The following is an 11,206-nucleotide window of genomic DNA, read 5'->3' on the forward strand; positions in this document are numbered from 1 at the left end:
ATTTCATAAATCAGGCACCAAAATAAGAGACTTCAAAAATACAGTATTTTAGCACAATCCTGTATTGTGTCTATTCAGAAGTATGCCACATTGAGTTCATTGGAACTTACTTCCAGGTGAGTACAGGATTTTTTGCATGTCTATCTAGAAGCAAGTCCTGCTGACTTACACTAACCTATGGTCAGATACTCAATCCAGTAGCCTACTAGTTTCAAGTGTCTATACCTGACATTGGGAACCTAAGATAATATTGGGATTCTATAGAATCCTACCTATGGCTGTTATGCCAATCAAATTACAACAGGCCAAAATGCATGTTTCAGGAAAACACATCGTGGATCTAGGTTTCTGAGCAGAGGATGGTGCAGGGGGGAATGATATGTGGAGAAGAGCCAACAATGGCTCTGTTGTCATTGATAGATTATTATCTGATCAAGTTTGACCTTTTGGCAACTTCCAGTCTCTGTGAGAGAGGCAGATCAGTTTCAGTGGTCTGTTCTTGGAGGACTGTTGGATCCAAATGGTTTCCTGAGATCTATTGGAGAATTTCCTGAAGTTTTACTAGAGGCCCTGGTCTACTTGGAAATACCTAAATAAATAACTAGCCACTGTCAGAATTCTAACAATATTCTGTAGGCTCCCTCTACTAGGGGTGCAGTCGTGCCAGGTTTTGGGCAGTCTTAACCCCTTTCTTTTGGGGGGAGCAGGATCCCTACGTCTCCAGCATCCTATAAGCCACTGAACAAGAAACAGGAGTGTATTAGCTACTGAGGAGAGTCTTCTGACATGCTTCCTTGTCCTTTCCTGCTGATTGGAGGATATCAGAGTGAAAGGAGGTGAGTCAAATACTAAGACTCTTCTCAGTGCTAATACTTTTCTCTTTCATGCTTATTGGTTCCTAGGCATTAACAAGGATCTCATTCTCAACCCCACAGCAAAAAGCGGGGAGGGAGCATGGTTTTTATTAACATGAAGGGACCCTGCACTTCTGACTTTGCCACTACACTACTGCCCTCTACACTAGAAAGAAAGGACTAAAAAGAGTGATCACCCACCCGAGATCCAAGTGCATATATTCTCAGGCTGCTTTTCCTGCTTCCCCCTCAAAGCCTTATTTCAAATTTGAACAAAAAAATAGGAATAAAAGAATTTTCTACAATCAACTACAATATATAATACTTCTACCAGAAGCTTGATTGTTATTTATGAAATAGCTGTTGTTTAATTATGAAATAATAAGAAGAAGAAGCTCAGTACTGGTATTGAACAAAATCCTGACTTGGGATATTAACTGAAAAATTACAGGTCAGTCAAAGTAATTGCTTTGAATTTCACAACACAGCTGATTTGCTTTTGCTTTTCATTTTATTTTGGCTTGCTATGTCAGGGAACCAAACACTTCAAACATAAATACTATTTACAAAAATAAATATACTTCAAATGGAAGCCTGTGCAGTATCATATGATGCAATCCCAACTGGATGTAAACACACTTTTTGAGACACACTTTGAAACAGCTGCATATTGTACAACTAAAAATGTTTATCAGCATCCCCAACAAATCCTTCACCAAGTATAGAAATATTTTGTTTCATAAATAGTATATATTTACACTTGGCTTATTTAGTGCAATAGACAAATATAATCAGGAATTCAGGAAAGGGCTTCATTACATGTGACCCATGTTTTTTTAAAAAAACTACATCTCTTTAAAGCCTTCCTGAATTTAAGAAGCAGGGAGACATTATTGTTTTGGACAAACTCCCTCCTCCACCACAACTGTTCAATTACTGTTTTTCCCAAAAGCTACAGTTTGGTGAAATGCTTCTTTGTACTTTCCAATCCCTTCCTAGAGGCAGTATTAACAATATGGCAGCAACCTAAAGTGTTAAAAGGTGGGATGGGGTGGTGCAGATGTTAAATCCAATACACATAAGAAACAAACAAAAAACCCTTTCCATGGGATTGGCAGAAGTAACTGCTTGAAAGTGATTTAAGCATCTCCATCCTCCAAAGGAACATTGCATTCTGCCCAAACATGTACTGTAAATTGCTTAGATGGCTGAAGCTTAATGGAAACACTTTTCCCATTGCAACAACATGGGTTTCTTTCCTGCCTTTCCTACACAATGCAAGCAAGCGCCCAACATAGGGCATAGCACTGACTTCAACAACAGAGAAGCATCCAAAGAAAGGAACATAAAGAAAGAAAGAAAACAGAAGAGCCTTCTTCCACAGAACCTCAGGCAGTTCTAAGGACCATCCACCAAGCTTTTCATCCAGACCCTCTCAGTCAAGTCCATTTCCAAGGGCAGTTTTGCTATCCAGCTAACTGCAAAGCCTTAGGAAGCTTCCACATCTAGAAAAGGAGAAATAAAGAAGCCCTTAGGTTAGCAGCACTGCCTTTTCTTATTGCTGGTGAAGGGTTAACTTGGAGCTGGTGTGTTCTTGGAGGTGCTTCGCCTCCCCGTTTTACCTTTTTCCAGATTTCTGCTGGGCAGTTACTACACGCAACTTGCCTCCACAAGTGGAACAATGGGGGTAGGGTTTCCCACCATGCTTCGGAATATTCCAGCACCGAAAGCACCGAATTCTGTACTTTTTGTATCTGGGGAGAAAAAATAGGCTTTGCTAAGTTAGTTGAGTCATGTGGTTGTGGTCATTCCATTCATTTATTCCGGTGTGTTTGTAGTAACCTCCCTCCCCTGCCTTAATCTCCCACTTAATTCCAAATGGTATGGAAATTGAGGTATCTTGTCTTTCAGGGAGATGGGATGTCAGATGAGACAAAAAGAAGAGACACCCCCCTCCTCTGAACAGCAGGCTGAGGATCCCAAGTGCGAGAATACAGGGAAAAGAAGTTATGGTGGCATATGGCATGGGCAATCTGAGTGGTGGTATTGCGGCTTCACTGTTCAATGGGCCACAGAGTCGAGTGGTCTCAGTGCTGTGTCCTGTTATGTGGTATCCTACAATTAAGTAGATCATTTGTTACAGCTTGTTTCTGCCATGTGGTAACCTTTAGACCCCTTATGAGAAATAAGAGTCTAACAAATAGGTTAAAATGGTTTTATTTCAGAAGGCCTTCTTTGTGCCATAAAGGCTGCTAATTCTTTGATTTTTTAATCTATGTTTTAAATTTGGCATATTGTAGGTTTTAATTTTTGTAAGCAGCTTTGAGGCCCAGCTATGGTGAAAAGCAGGGTATAGCTTTTGTAAAAAATGAATAAATAAAAAATATCCTATGCTATTTGAACAGTGAAAAGGTGCAAGGTACCTAATACCACAAGCGTTGCAGAGAGGGGTCCCATCTTCAGCATCTCTCCATAGTGGTGTTTTCCTGGTCTTGCAAGAAGCACAACGCTTATTCCCTTAAAAGTAAAGGGCAACTGGATCAGATATTATGCCAGAGCAGTTTAGAATAATTACAGTTACTGAAAGTATGGAAACCACAACCCTGACTACAGCATCTCTCGGCCTCAAATACTTTCATCACTGGATTAATGCTTAGGATGTTTGCTTTCTAGTTTACCAAATTAAAAAGGGGGGGCTTTGGACATTTGGGAGAAATCTTGTTGCTATGAACATCTCAAAATTGTGTTCAACATGCAATAAGATGTTGAAAGCTTGTGACTTTGAAAAGAAATTTCAGAATGGATGACATTTTACAGGTTAGTGCATAGTTTATAATACTTAAAATTTCTTAAATGTTCAAGGCGCCTCTCTCATGTATCAATTTCAGCAGTGTTTTCAAACAGCCTGGTATACCTTATTTAAAATATTTCTTAATTGCCCTTCATCAAAAGATTCCAGGGCAGTATACAAAAGTATGAATAAAATTAAGTTCTTTTGTTCAACTGAGTTGTGATCAGATTGATAGTCAGAGCTGGTTCAGACTATGTGGCAGCCAGGTTCCACTTGAATTTTCCACAGTAAACCCATAAAGTGTTTAGTAGAGCTGCATATTGCTAAATCTGGCCAATCACATCCTGCTACTGAGGGCTCCTGAGTATTTAGAGAAGCACATGTCCTCTTCACACGTGTGTGTCTACTGCAGCAAACATGATGGAGCATGGCTGCCATATGAAGTGGCTCTGGATTGCTGTTTTTTTACAAAAAGGAAGAAACAGGAGGCATGCAGTTTTCTAAAAAGCACTAACATTACAAAAAGATGTAACTAGAACTGTGCACAGTAGTTTGCTACAGAAAAACCATATGCTTAGCAATTGGATCAAGATTCTAATGCTATAATTCTCCTAGAGAAAAAGTAATCACAATATGCTTTGTCTTTAGTATCTCAAATATTGCCAGTAGATATTACACATATTTATTGCCTAAAAAATCAACATACTGTGGATAGAGGGACATCCTTCTTCCTCCTCGGAACTGCCAGCTTTGCACTCTTCTCTTGCTAAAGGGGTTCGGCTTCTTTTCCTAAGTTTTCCACTGAATATAGATCAGATGTATTATATTTTAGACCTGCTTTGGAAATCTGGTTTCTAAAGTATTTTACTTAGCTTTATACTCCGCTCAGTTCCTAAGAGCAGTAGTGTAGTGGCAAATTCAGAAGTGCAGGGTCCCTTCATGATAATCACAGCCACACACACACACTTTTTTTGTTGCTAGGCTGAGAATGAGATCCTTGTTAACACACTCTCCAACAACAACAGATGTCCCTAGAAACCAATTAGCTTGAAAGCAGAGTGTTAGCTATTGAAAAGAATCTTCTCAGTGGCTAACTCATCTCCTTTCACTCCGATTTGCTCCAATCAGCAGGAAAGGACAAGGAAGCATGTTAGAAGACTCTTCTCAATGGCCAAAGCATTCCTCTTTCGTGTTGATTGGCTCATAGGATGCTGGAGACATAGGGACTCTGCTGGGACTCTGCTCCCAAAAAAGTTAAGGATCTAAGACACACACACCCGAGACCCTGGACGACTACACCCCTACCTAAGAGAACCAACACCTTTCCTCATCTCACATGTCTTCATGGTTACTTCGAGATAGATCAGCTTTATTCCCATTTTACAGGTTGTGGGACAGAGGTTGACAGATAAGTCACACATTCAAGAACATCTGATGAGTCTATGGCTGAGTGAAGGATTTTAGACCTTTGACATCTGCTAGAATCCGTAGCCACTACGCTATCCACTTCAGCAAAGTACACAAGGTATACACAGAATATCATACAACATGTGTTTAAAATGAAAATGTGAATAAAAGCGAAAGCCTGTAGAGCAGAAAAATCAGACCCAAATATTTAAAGCCTGTTGAACATATAGCCAGCTTATCTTCTGCTTCTGGCGTTAAACAGCAAGTTATTCCTCCCAGAAATGGAGTTGCACTGCATTTATATTTACATTCCCTACAGAAGTGAACACATTCCAGAGTTACCCAGCTTCTGCTTCATCTGCATGATACAATAATATCAGATATTGCTGAGAATATAATTGCATTAATCTCTCCCTCCCACCATGTCCTATGCAGAAAATATTTATCCAGTGCTCTAATGAAAAGGGGACTATGAAGGAGGTAATTTCTAACGAGAACCCTAAGCCAACCATTTTCAGCCAGGAAGCTGAGTTAAGCCACACTGTCTTCACAGACCTTTTATTGCTGCTTCTTGCCCACCCCAGGATGTTGAGAATAATTATCACTGTTGAGGGGTAAAACTCCTCTTCATGGCATGGTCTCAGTCCAGGTTACTGTCCATCTCCCTGTGTGTTGTGGTGTTTTAAAAACAACATGCACCACTAATGACAAGATTAATGTCATGTTTAGCTTGGTCTCAAGTTTGAAGCCCTTTTACTTGTGGAGATAAGTAAAAATATCCTGTGCAAGCAGGATTCACAGTAGTTGGTCACTAAGTAAGATGGAAATCTGCTCCTGCCTTTCTTGTATTCTCATCAATGAATAAAAAAGTACAGTGATAAATGACCAAGCACTAGGTACTTTTTAATTTAATAAGATTACATTTTATTTTTAAAAATATTTCATACAGTCAGATGATGTCCAACATTATTTACACTCAGAGTAGACTGGAGTCCATTGACTTCAGTAGATCTACTCTAAGCATGACTAAAGATGGATATATCACCCATTCACTTTGAACATATTAGGCTGCCTGTATTTAGGATCTGTCTATCTTCAATGTATTCCTCCCATCTGGTGCAGTCTTAGGCCTCCTTAACACAAAATTTCTGTACAGACTTGCTTGGGACTGGGAGTAAATCCCCTTGAACTCCGTGGGAACTTCCATGTAAACATCCATAGGATCAGACTACAAGAAGTAGACTTGGGCCTCTCTTGCAGTTGTAAGTGTGTTTAAAGTACTAAAGAACACGGCAGAAAAAGCAAAGAAAAAGAATTCCATCCAATGCAGGTTTTACATTTGCATTTGGAACCAATTAAAGATACAGCCAATCTGAGCTTTGCCAGCTGGCAATACCTGCTGTATCGGGGGCTAATGACGAGTCGACAACCCTTGGAGATGTGTTGATGCAGCTGCATCTGAAACGTCACCCCTTGGAAAGACGGGTCCAGGGGTTCACAGCTCCGCCTGGGTCTGGGCTGCTTGCGGGAGGCTCTCCTCCTGCCCCTCTGTGACTCAGTCTTGTGGGAGGCGCCAGCCCCCTGCTGCTGCGCCACCTTGGGCTCTTCCACACAGGCTGTCCACAGCCGGTTGACAGGGCAATCTTTGGAGAGGATGCCGGAGGAGCTCTCTTGTGCAACCCCTTTGGCCTCTGTGCGTTCAATGCGATCTACAGGCTCCGACTCGAGGTTGGAGCAGTGCAGGCTGATGAGGCTCAGGGCGTCCAAGGGACCAAAAGAGGCCAGTGCAGCAGGGGAGCCATCGCCTGAGGACACCCGGGCGTTGCGCCTAGGACACATGGCCAAGCCCGCCTGCCTCTCAGGCCTCCCTGGGGTACTGCTGCTGATCGGCTCCGGCTGGGAGAGAAGCTGGGCCGTCTCCTGCAGGAAGCTGAGGGCTTTGGTGTCCGGGATCTGGAGGCAGCAGGCCATGCTGCTGAGGGGCTCAAACCTGCAGGAGGGAGACAGAGAGAGAGAGCAGAGGGCATCGCCGTCAGCCAGGGCAGAAGAGTAGCTAGTCGGGTCTCCTTATCAAAGGGGGGGGGGCTGAGCCCAACTTGCAAAGTCGAAGGCTCGCCCACCAGAGGGGAACACCGGTAGTTCTAGTGGGCAGTTCTCGCATCCACCCCACAATATGCTCTTCCTTATACTATTCCCCTCATGAACACTTTGAAAGGCAAGCTCCAGAACAATCGCTCCCTCCCACATTTTGTCATCCACAAGAGACTAAACACGCACTTCATCTCAAAACACCCCCAATGAGGAAAGGGATCCTCTTCCCCAAGATATTTTTCTAATATATGCCTCCTTCTGCTCCATCCTGCATTCCACTCAGTGCTATGGTTGTTCCCACAGGGCAGGTCTAGAATCATGTCAAGATCAACGATTTAGCTGCAAAAAGAAAATACTATTTTTTCGAGAGCTTGGGGGAGGGGGAAGCACCATCATAACAACTATACCAATGTTATCAAACAAGGATCCAACGCGCATACTTCGTCAAGCAAAATGACCCATCTGTGCCCTTGACATGAATAGTTAGTACCTGTGGCCATTTAATGGTTCAGAATACTAGTCAGTGTACAGAATAAGAGGGCTGTTAGAGTAACAAAACAAAACACACCCAGAGTCCTCTGGCACCTGAAGGACTGCCGTTTCCGGCGGCATGCGCTGACACCCAGACTTGGCCATAACTACAGCTGCATCTAAGTAGCGAGCCTTCTTCGCTAGGTGGGACTAGCCCACTTCTAGAACAGGTTTCAATGAGTCGGGAAATCGGTCATTTCCTCATAAGCGCCAAAAACCTTCTATATCCCCTTGGCCAAACTCTCAGATGTCTATCCGCATTTTAGCTTCTGTGGCTTGTTAACATCAGGGACTTATACAATTAATTAAAATCGCTGTTTTTAGAAAGTTCAGAGGTTTTGAACTCCTTGTAATGTGCCCTCCTTAACTCATTAGCTTCCTTAGACTACCCAGAGTTATAATACCTCAAAAGGGGATTTATACGTGTGTGAAACGTTTAGTGATATACCGCTTTTGATTTTGTTATATTAAGCAGTATATAAATTATAAGAATGAATAAATAATAAAACCGTGGCCAGAGGTGGGTGGCGATGATGACGAGAGACCTGGAGATCACATCTTATAGGGAAAGGTTGAAGAAGCTGGGTATGTTTAGTCTGGAAAAGAGACAATTAAGACAGATGAACCAAATATTTGAAGGGCTGTCACATATATGATAGAGCAAATGGGTTTAAATGAAAAGGGATTAGAAAATTTCCTGAGCTCTTTGGAAGCTTGTGGAGTCTCCTTCATGACAGGTTCTAAAGCAGGGATTAGACGGCCACAAATGAGGGATGGTACAGATTTCCTGAATTAGCAGGGGTTGGAGTAGATGGCCTTTGAGATCCCTTCCAACTCTATGTTTATATTCTGCCAGGATCACTTCAGCATGATAAGGCAGATTCTGATAATGAGAAATCCACTCTTAGCAGGCATCTTGGAGGGAAGGTCTGCCTGAGCAGCTGAGGGGGGTTAATCTGGAACACAACCATCTTGGGAAGGGGAACCAGCCGAAGCTGTTTTTATTTTAAGGGGAAGGGATTCATCCTTTAAATGGAAGCTGTTCGATCACAAACTTAAACGCCTTCTTTCTAAACACTCCTTAGGTGAAGCAAACCAGTCCCCAAGGTGAGTAGCGCACCCACTGGCCCCATCCTGCCCCGAGAAATAATGACACACAAGTTGGGGGGCCAATGGCGGCCCTGCCTAGAATCGCCCAGTGGGGGCGAGCACTTCTTCAACGCTTCTTGTAAACTTTTAGCGCCGCCCCTATAGCATCAGTCCAAGAAGGCGATCCCCTTAAGGGGAAGTATGTCTCCCGTCATCTCCGGAACTGGACCAATAATCGGTGCCTCTCTTTCTCCCAGCAGCCCTGCCAACCATCCATATTTGTTGGCGCTTCCATGGCCTCAGGCAACGCTACTGCCACACCCACCCTGCCCTTCACCATTAATCTCCCCCACCCACCAACTTCCTGCTGCTTTGGAAACAGCACCCTCACTCTTTTGTCTTTCCTGCAGACTGGAGGCACCCTCCACGTGCGCGCATGTCCCCTCAAGTTCTGCAAAAGCGACCACAGCACATTTCCCGCGCTCTCAGCATCCCACAGGTGTCTTCCCCAGCCCGGGCTCCCGCGTTCATGTTCTTGGCCAATGAGAGCTGCCGCTGCCTCTTGCGGGACTCGCGCGAGCCAAACGCTCATGTGGACTGGCGCGCGCAAAAGGAGCTGATCAATCTGCAAGGTGCGCGCTTCAAAGCGGGGGAAGGGAGGCACTTCGGAATCTCTCGTGGATCTGACCTCGATCCGATAAAGTAGTTAACCCCGGCGCCTGGAAATGGGCTAAAGGCCGGACTCTGCTTGCTTACTTGGAAGTCAGTCCCATTGACTTCAGTGCGAGCTCATTCTGCTTGGGACTAAGCTTTATTATACAAAATCGGAGGCTTACTGTCGAGTAAACGTGCAAAGGATCGACTTTGCAGCCCAGTATCTCGAGCTTAAGCAGTTTTATCCCGAAATGAATCCCTCTGAAGTAAATGGGACCTATTCCCAAATCAGCACGCGTAGGATTAAAGCAGATCAGCTAGCACAGACTAATGCTTTGCATGCTACTCGAACGTCAGTCTCACTGAATTTACTTCTAAATTAGTGTCCATAGGTTTCAGCCTTCATTTGTTTCCGATGGGTACACAAAGTTAATTCGCATCTCCTGCCTACAGCCAGGGATGCCCGAGGGTCAATTTAGCAGGAGCCGCTGCTCCGGATCCTCCCTTCTTTCAGGGGGGACTGATATGGATTTCCCCGTTCTCACGAGATGTCAGTCAGAATAGCTAACCTGGATCCTCTGAGGGTGGTGGAGGTGGTTTCTGGGGCCCTGACCCCTGGATTGGGGCCTGGGCTGCAGCTCGGTTCGTATTCCAGGCAGGGGGGGCACAGCAACTCCTGCAGGACGGAAAAATCCGGGGGTTGCCCGTCCACGAAAAGCTCCCCCTCCATGCTGAGCGGTCCAGAGGGACGGGGGCGGCTCTGATCTCTCCACCCCACCCGATAGCGGGCGCAGGGGAGGGTCAAACGCAGCTTGCCCAGTGGGCGAGCGAGGGCGCTTAACTGAACGCACCTGGGAGCCCAGGGCCGGCAGCCATAAAGGGAGGGGGGGTCCAGCCCCTACTAGCCTTTAGGCGACGGGCGCAGAGAGAGCCGGAGCAGGCCCCGAGGAGTGTAGATGCCCCAGAAGTGGCGGGGGAGAGGCAGGAGGCCGGGTTAGCCTGCCTGAGAGAGGCCCTTTACATCTGGGGCCCCCGTTAAAGTGCAAAATGCTGGGTCTCTTCCACAGTAGCAGTGATGCCATCAGGGTGCGACTTTGAGATGTAAGTCTAGGACCTGCTCAGCCGAAGGAGAAGACCCCCCCCAAGGCGTAGCAAGGCTATGTTTCCAGGTTTTGAAGTAAGCGAATGAAGAAGCACCCCGTCCCAGTAGATCATTGTTCAAAAGCTAAAATTGCCCAACTGGGCCACTACATAGTAGCTCTGTGACGTCTTCTTTTACAGAGGGGGAAACTGAAGCAGCAATTGTGGCTCAGCAGGAAAGGCTGTACAGAAAAATAAGATAATGGAGGATGGTTCCATGTGGGGTTGTTAACAGCTATACCTAAAAGGAGCCATCTTCAAAGGCAGTGTACCTGTGAAAAGCAGATATTGGGGCCTCTATGTGCTGCTTCCGAGTTTGGTTTGTTGGACCTGGGTCTGATGTGGCAAAACAGTGTTTCAAAAGCTAGACGTTTGGGGCTGGATTCTAGCCACTAGCCTTCATGCTCTTTTCTGCTCAATCCACCTAAAATTATAATGAACCCCCAGCTTGAAATGTACCTTGTTTTAAATTCCCAGTGGGTACACATTCTGCTGCTGCTGCGCTTATTAAACAAAGTGCAGGAGTGCAAACCTATCTGGTAGCATTGCTCTTCCTTCTAGTATGGCTATATAGGGGCTGCTAGTCCCATATGTGGAGAAAAAACCACTTTGTACATGCTTTGAGACGCTCTTCAGCATTTCATGCATT

The 11,206-nt window shown here is 44.7% G+C and overlaps 1 protein-coding gene across 5 annotated transcripts; it reads right to left on the minus strand.

Annotated features, from left to right (window-relative positions):
- Nucleotides 1-1,256: 1,256 nt before the first annotated feature.
- Nucleotides 1,257-10,251, minus strand: ZGLP1 (zinc finger GATA like protein 1). Of its 5 annotated transcripts, XM_061613755.1 has the most exons (7): nucleotides 9,155-9,524; nucleotides 7,330-7,482; nucleotides 6,449-7,042; nucleotides 4,352-4,446; nucleotides 3,278-3,371; nucleotides 2,477-2,608; nucleotides 1,258-2,359 (listed from the first exon to the last, which is right to left on the minus strand). In XM_061613755.1, the coding sequence occupies exons 2-7, from the start codon at nucleotides 7,461-7,463 to the stop codon at nucleotides 2,329-2,331; spliced, it is 1,080 nt and encodes a 359-aa protein (XP_061469739.1). In that variant the 5' UTR covers nucleotides 7,464-7,482; nucleotides 9,155-9,524; the 3' UTR covers nucleotides 1,258-2,328. The 5 variants fall into 5 exon arrangements, with proteins under 5 accessions (XP_061469740.1, XP_061469739.1, XP_061469738.1 ...); XM_061613756.1 differs by lacking the exon at nucleotides 7,330-7,482 and having other exon boundaries at nucleotides 1,257-2,359; nucleotides 9,155-9,527; XM_061613754.1 differs by lacking the exons at nucleotides 7,330-7,482; nucleotides 9,155-9,524 and adding an exon at nucleotides 9,987-10,251 and having other exon boundaries at nucleotides 1,259-2,359.
- Between the last annotated feature and the right edge of the window lie 955 nt (nucleotides 10,252-11,206).

Source organism: Rhineura floridana, chromosome 3 (assembly GCF_030035675.1).
Source record: "Rhineura floridana isolate rRhiFlo1 chromosome 3, rRhiFlo1.hap2, whole genome shotgun sequence".
Classification (NCBI taxonomy): Eukaryota; Metazoa; Chordata; class Lepidosauria; order Squamata; family Rhineuridae; genus Rhineura; species Rhineura floridana.

Coding starts and splice junctions, on each gene's coding strand:
- ZGLP1 (XM_061613754.1), bottom strand. CDS start 10,147: ATGGAGGGGGAGCTTTTCGTGGACGGGCAACCCCCGGATTTTTCCGTC. Junction 7,043..9,986: donor ACCACCCTCAGAGGATCCAG/GTTAGCTATTCT, acceptor TCCCTCCTGCAG/GTTTGAGCCCCTCAGCAGCA. Junction 3,372..4,351: donor AGGATGTCCCTCTATCCACA/GTATGTTGATTT, acceptor TTTACTTTTAAG/GGAATAAGCGTTGTGCTTCT.